This window comes from Phalangium opilio, unplaced genomic scaffold, assembly GCF_054372755.1.
Source record: "Phalangium opilio isolate 3A_F unplaced genomic scaffold, DU_Popi_V2 ptg000017l_1, whole genome shotgun sequence".
Lineage (NCBI taxonomy): Eukaryota > Metazoa > Arthropoda > Arachnida > Opiliones > Phalangiidae > Phalangium > Phalangium opilio.
Window position 1 is genome coordinate 9,916,155 of NW_028324151.1, and position 12,843 is coordinate 9,928,997.

The 12,843-nt window shown below is 36.1% G+C and overlaps 2 protein-coding genes across 2 annotated transcripts; both read left to right on the forward strand.

Moving 5' to 3' along the window:
• Positions 1-301: 301 nt before the first annotated feature.
• Positions 302-1,087, forward strand: LOC149703113 (lysozyme c-1-like). Its single transcript, XM_089865812.1, has 5 exons — positions 302-403; positions 501-610; positions 678-741; positions 802-877; positions 945-1,087. Exons 1-5 carry the CDS (start codon positions 358-360, stop codon positions 1,006-1,008), a joined length of 360 nt encoding a protein of 119 aa, XP_089721938.1. The 5' UTR covers positions 302-357; the 3' UTR covers positions 1,009-1,087.
• A 3,769-nt stretch (positions 1,088-4,856) lies between these two features.
• On the forward strand, positions 4,857-6,036 carry LOC149703114 (uncharacterized). Its single transcript, XM_089865813.1, has 3 exons — positions 4,857-5,363; positions 5,425-5,653; positions 5,715-6,036. Exons 1-3 carry the CDS (start codon positions 4,927-4,929, stop codon positions 5,910-5,912), a joined length of 864 nt encoding a protein of 287 aa, XP_089721939.1. The 5' UTR covers positions 4,857-4,926; the 3' UTR covers positions 5,913-6,036.
• Positions 6,037-12,843: the final 6,807 nt, after the last annotated feature.

Below are 12,843 nucleotides of genomic sequence, written 5' to 3' on the forward strand. Positions count from 1 at the left end.
TCATTATTGGATGTAAAATGTCGTCTGATTTACAGTATATTTGCTATGCTTCGTATACTGCTTTAATATTTCATAAATTTTAACTTAAGAAACATTTCCATATCTGGGTAAATAAGTTTGTAAGTAGTCGTCTTGACTCGGAGAGGTAATATTTTGGTTTTCCCAACTTGTTACATACTTAAATGATAAAATATTAAAAAAACTTTGCAATAAAAATCTTCAATTTCAAGATCGTATTGTGTAAAAATATCCAGTATGGTATAAAACCAAAATACCTAAAGAAATTTTGGTTCAGGATAGAATCAGTATAGATTGATACGAGACAAGGAATCCCCGGCGCCATCGCAAATCATCATCATGTTTGAAGTTCGAAGTGTGATGTTTCTATGCCGTGACTTGCTGAGTAAGTACAACTTTGAACGTGCGCAGATTGCGGACTGTATTTCAATTTTTTTCGATATCCCTTTATTTGAAGATAAATAATTATAAATTTAAAATAGTGGGTGCCTTATTTCTAGGGATTTGCTTCGCATTTGCCGAGAGTACCTACAATACTAGCGCGCTTGGAAGTCTGAACAGCGATGGAAGCCATGATCACGGACTTTTTCAAGTAATCAGCGCTCAGTTGTTAATTAGTAGACGACCTGCCATTTTAATTCAGGTTGTGTTCTTAACAGATAAATTACAGATATTGGTGTTCCCCACACGAACCCATTAACGAATGCAATGTTAATTGTCAAAGTAATTACGCTTTACTAAACGTTACGCTAATTTTAATTAACACCTGTCGCAATTAAACAGGTCTTCTTGATGATGGTATCGCTGATGACGTAAAATGCGCTCGTCTTATACATCAACGTCATGGACTTTCTACTTGGTAAGAGCTTGCTGGTTTCGCAGCACCATCTCTTCTTGATGTCACCAATTTTCAATGTATTTCATAGGAATGGTAGCTTTTACAAGTGCTCCAAGAGCTCTTTCCCCACAACTAAGGACCGCGATTCATGAGGATTGCAGTTATGGTCGGGGATCGGATATCAGAAATCATTCTGAATTTGAATTTTAACATTTTTTGTGTCTGTAACATTTGATCCATAATAATAAAATCCGCTTTTTATCATATTGAAGAGTTTGTTGTTTTCTGTTAGATAATTTTATGTAAATCGTCGCAGTAACACCGTTCTACCAGAAGGGTCATCTTGGTGTTATTAGAAGTTAGGTCTTCATATTGAAAGCCAGGCAATTCCTTTAGCCACGTCAATCCATCGTTAGAAACTTCATTTGGCTTTCAATAATAACAACTTTTTTATTTCAATAAATAATGCACAGTTTGAAAAATTATGCTAATTTTGATAATGAGTTCATGCAGTACGGGATTGATGTGGAAAATAGAAAAAAATGAGGTATTTAACACGACTTGAGTAAAAAAGCGACTGCGGCTAAGATACTGGCAGACACACACACCAGTATACTATAAACGTCTTATTTCAAGCTATTTAAATTCAATTGATTTAATTAGTCTACAACGAACTTCGCTAAAAACCCTTCCCCTTTACTAAAAACCGTTTTCAATCCCCTAAAACACAATTATAATAAACAAGGTTTAATAATCATCATTTAAATGAATACGGATGTGTTCACCAATTTTAGAAAGTAATACGGAAGGCTTTGTGTGCCTCCTTTTTCTCGTCATTAGCAATTACTTAGGTCTATTATTAACTTGTTTCGTATAACCCGAACTAATTTTTCTATGCTTGCGGTAATTATGCGTAGAGTATTGAACTTGTTCGTCTGTGTTACGCGGTTTTAACCAACATGATTGATGTTTGATACCACCTATAATTTATAATGCTAGAGACTGAGAGCTACTTCAAGAACGACGTGAGAATTGGCTACACTCGGTTTCGCAGTCCATCATCCTATCTAGTCTCTACTAATTAAGCCTTTGACAGCGCCTCACCAAGCGTCGCTTTACGAGAACTTATGATTTTTCACCTACGTCACTTCATGACAAGCTCTGAGTAACTAGTGACTAACTTACGGAACATATCTAATAAACTTTTAATATAACATATTAGTAAACTGCAGCTAATTTCTCAATAAGTTTAAAGGGAAATGTTCTAGATTGGATGTATATAGTCTTTCACTTAAAACATTACCTTGCCGTTTTTACTGTTCAACTGGAAAAATTATTTTAAAATATAAAGACTACTTTCCCAGTGGTTTATTTAGGCTCACTTTAAATATCGTAATTTAAGCCGCTGTTAATCACCAAGCTCCATCCACGATATTTATCAGAACGCGCGGTTTACTTATGAACTTCCAAGTCAAATATAACTCACCATGTTTAGTCTTTATACCGAGTCAGTGTTATGACACTCTGTATCCTCTTAATACTTTAAATATGAACGTCATTCTTTCCAGGCTCACCCTTTTTGTTTGCTTCCCTGCTCATCAAAATATAGATGGGCATCGCACCGTGGGGTCAATTCTATAACTGTTTCGTACTAAATCCTCAGAAATCAACCCACAAACCTTATCTTGACATGGGACAAAATTTCACAAGCGTGCCTTGGCAAATAATTAAGCGTAATAGAGTAATAACGAGGGAACTATTTATCGCGTATGTGATTTGGTTTAGTTACCTTGCTCCAAATGCTCTGATGTTGGGACGAATGACATTACACTTACCCCGCTTTGTGGTACACTTCTCTCGAAGAGAAGTATTATATACTTCTGGTGTTATTTACTCAATTTGACCAAACTGAATGGTTGATTTCAGCGGAGCCTCCGCTAGGATGGTTTGAGAAGTGTGTTAGGTGAGTTCCTCAAGGTTGGGTCCTCGAGTCCTTAGCCATTCAATTAACTTATGACAATAAAGAATCGTTGTATAAATAAGTTTTAAATAGTTTTTGTCGTAAGTAACATTAAAACAGTAAGGTACAAAATGAATTATGATAACGATTTGTTTGAATTTAAGATCCGTATATACAAATCATCTTGTATTTGTGGTATCTGTCGCCAATATTACTATAGACGTTGCAAAGAAAAGGGCCGAAATTTCACATCAACGATCCTATACCCTACAGGGGCCGACTCTCCCGTGTCCGCTGGAGGTGACTTGACCCCAACAACCCTTCCATGACCTCCGAAGAAATCTCGTTTCCATCATACATCTCTTTCATACCGATAAATTCGATGAATGACTTCCGCTCACAGCCTAGTAGCCGATGTGGCCTGTGCACACGCACACCATGAAATGGCCAATGCGGTTTTTTTGGTTTGAGCAAGGAGTAAAGCCACAAATTAATCCTTACCTCACCGAGTAACGTATGTCACGGAGAGGCTCTAACTTCAACGTGTCTGTCAGTATCTGTATTTAGAATAATCCTTGCTTTAACAATTTCAAGAACGGTTAGGTTTAAACTTTGTCGGTTAAATCAAGTATTATCCGTAGTGAACCAAAGAGTAAAAAATTTAGGTGCGAGGTGAAGTAAACTATGGGTTTTGATTTTCTTGTCTATAATGAAGACAAATTAACGGTTCTGGGTAAGCCAAAAGTTAAATAGGCCTACACATTTAAATGATCAGGTTTAGATTTTAAAACAGAAAGAAAAGATCATGGTGGCAATTAAATCAATGAAAGGGCTAATCGTATTATTAAGGTTGTATATAAGGTTTTTTCATTCTTTTTACGGTACACATTGACTTTTGGTGCGTCAAAGCACAAATCAGCTTTGGTGTTATTTAACGTTAACATTCATGTTGGCAAACTAGAATATCGTTGAGGTGAAACCGAGGGGTCGGTCATTCATGAAATCCCGTACGCTACCCGTGAAATCCAAAATCAATGCTGATTTCGAAATCAAATGAAAAATCCGAAATCGGCAAAGAAATCACAAAATCAGTAAAGAAATCATAAAATCAGTAAAAAAATCACAAAACCAGCAAAGAAATCGCGAAATCAGAAGCGAAATCTCAAAATTAGTAAAGAAATCGTGAAATCCATTACAAAATTCACGAAATCCAAAATCCAAAGAAATCACAAAATCCAACGAAATCACGGGGAAAATCTCAAAATCCGAGGAAATCACGCGAAAAGCCTCGAAATCAAGGGAAATATCGCAAAATCCGTCGAAATCACGGTAAAAATAGCAAAATGCGACGGAATGACGGGAAAAATATCAAAAATCAATGAAATCCATTGGATTTTATCAAATTCTGAAATCAAACAAAATCCGACGAAATCAAACGAAATCCGATGAAATCCGACGAAATCAAACGAAATCCGAAGAAATCAAATTGGATTTCGAAATCCCGTACACTTTTTCCAAAACGTCCGACCCCTTGGTTGAAACGATTCGATAGTGTTTACACTGCAAACCGGTTGTGAATGTAGCTATGAGAATATATAGTAAACAGTTGAAGCGTAGACAATTGGACCTTTACAAACACATAAAGGTTATATCTCTCCAAAATTTATACACTTCATTTCCTGTTTTTTCCCCATTGACTTATTTTCATGTGTACAAGACATATCCTTATTGGATGTATAATGTCGTCTGCTTTAATGTAAATTCGCAAAGCTTTGAATACTGCTTTAATAATTCATAAATTTTAACTTTCGCAATTGCTTATCAAAAGAGAGAGAGAGAGAAATAATTCCATATCTAGGTAAATAAGTTTGTAAGTAGTGCTGTTGACTCGGAGAGGTAATATTTTGGTTTTCCCAACTTGTTTTATTTTTAGGTCAAATTTAATTTAGCTAATATATTTTAGTTGGCTAATTTTGTTTATCATTTTTGTGTTTTTGAACGCTTAAAAAATATCATACTTTAGTATAAAAGCTGCAAACATTTTTGTTGAGGTATCAGTAATCAGTTTTATCTTCGACATTTTAATCAGTATTAGTCTTTCGTTGATATCATGGAAGTCGAAGCCGCTCTACAAGCAAGCCAATTCCTCAACCGTTTCCTCAGCTTACCAATAGTGACTTCGGCCTTGGAATCGTCAACTCGCGCTTATCAACGTTCGAAACAGTCATATCCTATTGTTGGAAAGACCTTATCCATGGCTGTAGGTTCTGTTACCTACGCCTATTCCAAGTCCAAGCCGTTGCTAACAAAGTTGGAGGGACCAGCAAGAGCTGTTGGTGTCAACAAGGTTCTATGTGTTGCTGATGAACTGGCTGTCAAGGCGTTAGAGAAGGTTGAAACTAAGCTACCAATCATAACGCATCCGACGGACGAAGTACTTCAAGTTGTTTATGATTACGCCAATAATAACGTCAGAGCTCGAGTCACCGTTGTCATTTCACCCATTACCCGGAGAGTTAGGATAGTAACCGTTACTCTTATGGATAAGTATGTGCAAGGGTTATTAGTTTCATCTAATAAGGGGAAATTAATCATCATAATTGAACAGGTTAAGACCGGTGTACGAATTCGTGATGACACCAATTCGTCCCGTTTACATTTGGACTAGAATTCAACTGGCAGCCTTTGCCACGAGGGTTATGCAATTGATATGGCTTCGCCCGATGAGATACGTCCGGTTCTATGTGGCAGACTTGAAAACTCGCCGAGAACGGATCCAGGAGCTTAGAGCTTACCGTCAATCGCGTGAAGATGAGCCTGAAGATGTCGTGCCACCTGTAAAATTGAATTACATAAATTGCCCGAATGATGAATGTTTCTAATTTTTGTCTGTTACAGCCACCAACCCTGGAAAGTCTCGATGAAGGATACGCCTTCGGACTTCACCTGATCTACGCCAATATTGCCAATCGTATCCTGACATGGGAATCCGCCATAGCCCATAGTTTGACAGCACCCCGACTTCAGGAACTTGGAGCGGGGCAAGCGGTTGTAGTTGATGAACCATTGGAATCGCACCAGCAATGTTGTGATTAACTAATTAGGTTCGGGAACTGAAATATGAGTTTTATTGCTTATTCATGAATTTACAACGTTTATAAGTTAAAATTTTTTGTATTGAAGTTTAAATTCGGATGAATAAATTTTTTACACTTACGAATACGACCAAATTAATTAATATCAAGGCGTTTTAAGTTCGGTTAGACCTATTTGTCTTTGAGTCTAAACGAATCTGTGCTCTTGACTTACCATCTTGAAACTATGAACGGTCTTCCACTCTTCAGACAACCTTGTACTGTATATGCTCTAAACCAATTTGAGGTATTGAAACTTCCTAAGTACTCCTAAACTTAGTTACGCTAAGAACATTCCATTTTGACGAGCTCCAAATAATCTCGTTTCGTAATGAATAAGTCTAGGAAATAAGAGTAACATATAAAAGGTACAAGTTCTAAGAGACGAGATACGTCTAATCCTATTGTTACTTCTAACATCACAACACTAATCTATGCTGTTGGTCAATTTAATGTAAAGACGAATACGTAGATTTCTTCTATTTCGAAATTTATAGAATCCATAAACCGCATACTAAAATCTGATAGAAGGTAAGGGGAAGGGCTTAAAACTTTGATAAGCCGCCTGCTTTTCCTTCCTCGCCTTTCATTGGCTATTGAAATATATGACAACCGTCCATTCTAGGTTTATTAGTTCAGAACACGCAAAGAGAACTCTTTTACATTCGCTTTTGAAGTTCAAAAGTCCCGGAAATTACGGACCACGTCACTAGCTACGTCAATATCACATGGTTTCTAAGTTCAAATACATTATGGATGACGTCATGGCTGACAGTTTTTGTACATTCTCCCATTTAGCTAAAGCAGAAATGTCCAGAAATGACCCGTTAAAGATTCCAAGTAGATGAAATCTATCCATTCCTGATATAACTGAAATACTTTTTACCAAAAGCTTATAAGTCCCACCGAAGTTTACATCAACAGTTTTTCTCAGCTTGGCGTTGGCGATGATTATTTCTATGGCTGCGACTGCAGCGCGTTAAGCGGAATTCTCAATTCTTGTCCACCGAAAGTTAAAAAGCGGACCCTACACCCTCGAATAATTTGCGCAAAAAACGTGGGGCCCGTTGTTTAAGTTACGAAGTAGAAATAAAACGTTATCCAGACCAAAATTTGCGCAACGTTAAAATATAATGCCGCAATATGTTTTGGGAAATTTCGCGCGATATTTGTGAAATAAACTGAAAATATATATTGTACGAGTCTTTTTATCGCTCATAATGTTATTCAAACAATTGAACAATATTTCGTGTTCTGTTTTTTCGACGCGTTTGGTTAACAAAATTGTACCCGGTCGATGGACCAAAATATATTCAATATAATTGAATAAATCATGCGGAATTTAATCAATATATTTATCCAATAAAGATTAGGCATTCAACATCGTGTTCGATTTTGATTCACGCAATTAGGGAAACGTTTTGGGAATAATCTATAAGATGATGAATTTTATAGATGTCCCACATTTAATTTGCGCATTGAGCGTGTAAAGGCCGCCAAAAGATTCCGCTATCTAAAAGGGGTGTCGTCATTGAGATAAAATGGAACTTTTTTAGGCATGGATTTATCAAATATATTTTAGTTGGACGAATTTTTTACACCCCGATATGTGTTTTTGGACCACAAAAAAAAAATATAAAATTTTGGCATAAAACCGGGGAGAATTCATTAAAAAGTCACAAATCAGTTTTAGCTCTATCTCATTAAACAATTCGCATTTTAGAACTAATCTTTCGCTGATACCATGGAAATGGAAGCCGCACCACAAGGAAGCCAATTCATCAATCGTTTCCTCAACATGCCAGTTGTGACCTCGGTCTTGGAGACTTCAGCCCGTGTCTTTCAACAGTCGAAAGAGTCGAATCCTCTTGTTGGTAAAACATTGTCCGCTGCTGAAGATTCCGTCAGTGTACACGAAGTCCAAACCCTTGTTAACGAAGTTGGAGGAACCTGCAAGGGCTGTTGGTGTCAACCAAGTCCTAAGTGTCGCTGATGGCCTGGCTGTCCAAACGTTAGACAAAGTGGAAGCGGCGAAGTTCCCTTTTAAAACCCACGCAACGGACCAAATGCTTGAAGTTATCTATGATTACACCAATGACGTCAAAGCCCGAGTTACCGTTGTCATTTCACCCATTACCGGGATGGTTAGGACCGTAACCGTTAACCTTATGGATAAGTATGTGCAAGGGTTTCACAAATAAGGTGAAATAAGACATTAAAATTGTTTAGATTAAGACCGGTTTACGATTTTGTGATGACACCAATTCGTCCCGTTTACATTTGGACCAAAATTCATCTGGAAGCCTTTGCCACGAAGGTTATGCAATTGATATGGATTTGCCCGATGATATGCGTTCAGTTCTACGCTGCAGACTTGCAAACACGCCGAGAACGGATCCAGGAACTTAGAACTTACCGTCTATCGCGTGAAGATGAACCTGAAGATGTCGAGCCACGTGTAAAATTGTTTTACATAAATTGCCCTAATGATAGGTGTTTTCAATTTTTGTCTGTTACAGCCACCAACCCTGGGAAGTCTCGATGAAGGATACGCCTTCGGTCTTCACCTGATCTACGCCAATATTGCCAATCGTATACTGACATGGGAATCCGCTATGACACCTATTATAAGTTTCATAGCCCATGGTTTGATAGCATCCAGACTTCCGGAACTTGGAGCGGGACAAGCGCTTGTAGTTGGTGAACCATTGGCATCATGCTAGCAATGTTGTGCATAACCAATTAGGTTTCAGTCCTGAAGTGTGGGTTTTATTGTTTATTCATGAATTTACAACGTTTATAAGTTAAAATGTTTTGTATTAATGTTTAAATTCATATGAATAAAGTTTTTACACTTATAATTAAGAACATATTGAATTAATAACAATGCTTAATTTAGTGTGGGTTAGGCCTATTTGTCTCCAAATAAGCAATTTCTCTTGGAGTTTAAACTGTTTTTCAGGGGAGCTAGTATTATGTCGGAGATACCTAGGCCCGTGCGTGTGGGGAAATATCCAGTTTCATAGAGGAAGTATTTTCACCCAATATGTGTACTAGATGGCGCTCTTATTACAGTTGCGAAGGAGGTCTTCCATAAATTGTCGCTGGTATTTTAGGGGCCAATTATAGAAATTTTGTGAATGAGAAAGGTTTGACCCTTAAATTAACGCAAATGTTTTAGGGGGTATTTATTTTTTATTGAATCTTTTGGTTAGATTGTGTAGACAACAATATTATGAAATTTTTACATCGTTTTTTAGTAAAACAAAACTTCTTGAAGTTGCTAATTCATAGTTTTATTATACCATAAGAGGAATTTTTTACTGCTTCATAACCTTTCCTTTTTTAACCTTAGCTTTTTTATCCTATACTTCTTTTGCATTATTTTTTAATAAAGTTCTTCGGAAATTTTCTAAAACTTTTTTTTTTACTATCCGCGACCTTCGGCTTCACCGCTCTACGTCTATGCCTTGCCCTAATATTGTAGCAGTCGACGGGGTCACGAGGCTGAACTTATTTTTATTTTACGATACTAAAAACGCCCCCAAGTGCTAAAACACGGCGAAATAAATTAGTTAAAAAAATTCTCGCTTCACGATAGGCACGGGCCTAGATATCTCGGAGGCTCCGGTTTGTAGTAGTAGTCCTCCCCATGACTAGGAGAGGTAATATTTTGGTTTTTCCAACTTGTTTACTTAAAGGGTTATCGAATTTACAATTTCAAATCATATTTTCCCACGAAAGTGGTATTATGTTTCACTTTCAAGTCTCTACTTTCAAAATATCAAGTTTTTATTATAATTGAACCAATGTTTCTATTTTCAAAATCCATTGAAAAATCACGAAAACTCAGTTTCGATATATAAACAATTTTGCCTTGTCGAGTTTGTTGAATTTACAATTTCAAATCATATTTTCCCACGAAAGTGGTATTATGTTTCACTTTCAAGTCTCTACTTTCAAAATATCAAGTTTTTATTATAATTGAACCAATGTTTCTATTTTCAAAATCCATTGAAAAATCACGAAAACTCAGTTTCGATATATAAACAATTTTGCCTTGTCGAGTTTGTTGAATTTACAATTTCAAATCATATTTTCCCACGAAAGTGGTATTATGTTTCACTTTCAAGTCTCTACTTTCAAAATATCAAGTTTTTATTATAATTGAACCAATGTTTCTATTTTCAAAATCCATTGAAAAATCACGAAAACTCAGTTTCGATGTATAAACAATTTTGCCTTGTCGAGTTTGTTTGCCTGTTTCATGACATCACTATGACGTTCAGGAAAAAAGCACGGGAATCCTATACGTGCGAGGTGTACGCGTCTCTAGTTTCTCTCCAGTCCAAACTCTGGGTCTGATAGCAGCCAGAGAGGCACCACCTCACGTGAAAAAAATATATCTGTGACGTCGGACTACAGGGAAACGTTTTAGCCTTTCATAAACAAGGATTTCAAATAATTTCATACGAAGGATTTTCAAATGCATATTGCCAAATAACCAGAAATCGGATAATTAAAAGCTTGATATTTTTGAATTCACAGAAATTAATTCTATCTTTTGTTATATAAATCAGAGGTTTTTGAAATGAAGCTTTTCATACCCTTTAACTGAATGATATCTATTAAAGAGTGTTAACACAAAAGTAAAATTTTTACATAGTTAAATGATAAAATATTAAAAAAAAACTTTCGAATGAAAATTTTCAATTTCAAGATCTTATTGTGTAAAAAATATCCAGTATGGTATAAAAGCAAAATACCTAAAGAAGTTAAAGTTCAGAATAGAATCGGTATATATTAATACGAGACAAGGGATCCCCGGCGCCATGGCAAATCAGCATCATCATCATGTTTGAAGATCGAAGTGTGATGTTTCTACGCCGTGACTTGCTGAACAAATACAACTTTGAACGTGCGCAGAATGCGGACTGTATTTCAATTTTGTTTTCGTTATGCCGTTGTTTAAAGATAAATATTTATTAATTGTAAATTGTGGATTTCTTGATTCTAGGGGTTTGCTTCGCATTTGCCGAGAGTACCTACAATACTAGCGCGCTTGGAATCTAAAAGAATATGATCGAGAGTTTGCAACAATAAAATACTAAGTAAGTTTAATTACTAACGTAAAGTTGAAGTACGCTACGATACCCTTCGAAACTTCAAAGCTACAACCTCCGGCATAGACAACTTTATTATTGATGGAGTTCACAATTATCTCCAATTCGGACATGATCTTAAAATTATTAGAATATGTTTCAATTATGCTAGAAAGAAAATATTCGTATCAGGTTTACATTTTCAGTAGCAATTTTAAAGGCCTACTTCCAGCGAAAAGGGTTCTAGCGAACTGAAAACCGAGCATCGAGACTAACAATGGAGCGACCCTACCGATTTTCGAATCCACGTTGGGTCAAAAGTTGGAAGGGTTCTCGCTAACTGAAAGCCGTGCAATGTGGTTCTAGCGAACTGAAGATGAACAATAGAAATCCCTTTAAATTTATTTCCTCTCGAATTTTTGCTTTCCCCTGAAGGAAATTCTCTATTGTGTATCTAGAACCACATTGCATGGCTATCAGTTAGCTAGAACGCTTCCATCTTTTACCCCAGCGGGGATTCGAAAATCGGCACGGTCGCTCCATTGTTAGTCTCGGTGCTCGGTTTTCAGTTCGCTAGAACTCTTTTCGATGGAAGTCGGCCTTTAACGAAATAGCCAGCGCGCCTAATATCAACGACATTCATTCTATAAGTCAAAGTGTTTACCCTTATTTGTTGGACGACAAGTGCACACTAATTCATGAAATTTTTCTGTCCAATTTTGTCTTGGGAATTATTTTTTAAAGGATTATTAATGACGTTTTTACATTAGTTTGTGAACATAGTATTATTTCTTTCTTGAATAAATTTTAATTTATTCCTAGTTTTGAAACTTCTTCAATTTTGCACTCGAGCCATATATTGATTAATGGAATAATATCCCTAATCATTCTAATTAGCATTATAATTGACTTTCAAGTTTCTATTTCAAACAGAACTTTTATTGGAACGCTTAGAAATTAAATTTAAAGAAATTCATATTGATATACGTATCATTTAGTTTCGCAATTGTTTTCCAATAAAATGTTTATATTTTGCATAGATATTATAAGGAATATATACGTTGTAAAAAATATTTGATACAATTATTAATTACGTATAGTAAAACAAATTTATGTCAAATAAAAGTGTAATTAAGTCGTAATAGGTCGTCAAACAAAGACGAAACTTTAACGACTTTCATTTAATAAAATTCGCTAAGTAAATATTTAATTTTTTAATAGGATAAACGATTATTTCAGAACTGGCACACGTACTTCGTCATGTATTATGCAATGAGACAACAAAGATAGTCAAAGAGAAGAACAAACAAAAATTCCACCATTCTCATTTTTACCTCTCCGAGTGACGATGACGTCACGGAGAGGTATTACACTGGATGTGTCTGTGTGTGTGTGTCTGTTATAGCGCTCACAGTTGGCAAATCGAAGCAAGCGAGTTCGCTGAAAGCAATTATAGGCTTCTACTCCCATCGTTAGGATTAAGAAGTACGCAGCGATCGGCTAGGGTTACGAGAGACGTCTAGTCTCCAAATGGCAGGGCTTCCACCAAAGGTTCACGCAATGGCGGGTTTGCTTGTCAATTATTGTGAATCAATCGCCTTATATGCCCTAAATTTCCAAAAATTGTTAAATAGGCGTCCGCTTTAATTCAAAATTCAACCATAGCTTTATGTTAAAATGATTTTAGGAAACACATTTTTTAAAACGATTAAAATAATTAACATGAATAATATTTGTTTAATTACTTAAGAAAAACCTCTTAATTGCGTCTTGACTCGGAGAGGTTGGTTT

Excerpts from the sequence above, each read along its gene's own strand:
- LOC149703113 (XM_089865812.1), top strand. The coding sequence starts at position 358 with ATGTTTGAAGTTCGAAGTGTGATGTTTCTATGCCGTGACTTGCTGA. Across the intron at positions 404-500 it reads TCTATGCCGTGACTTGCTGA|TGGGTGCCTTATTTCTAGGG; the intron begins GTAAGTACAACT and ends AATTTAAAATAG. Across the intron at positions 742-801 it reads ATGCAATGTTAATTGTCAAA|GTCTTCTTGATGATGGTATC; the intron begins GTAATTACGCTT and ends GCAATTAAACAG.
- LOC149703114 (XM_089865813.1), top strand. The coding sequence starts at position 4,927 with ATGGAAGTCGAAGCCGCTCTACAAGCAAGCCAATTCCTCAACCGTTTC. Across the intron at positions 5,364-5,424 it reads ACCGTTACTCTTATGGATAA|GTTAAGACCGGTGTACGAAT; the intron begins GTATGTGCAAGG and ends ATAATTGAACAG. Across the intron at positions 5,654-5,714 it reads CTGAAGATGTCGTGCCACCT|CCACCAACCCTGGAAAGTCT; the intron begins GTAAAATTGAAT and ends TGTCTGTTACAG.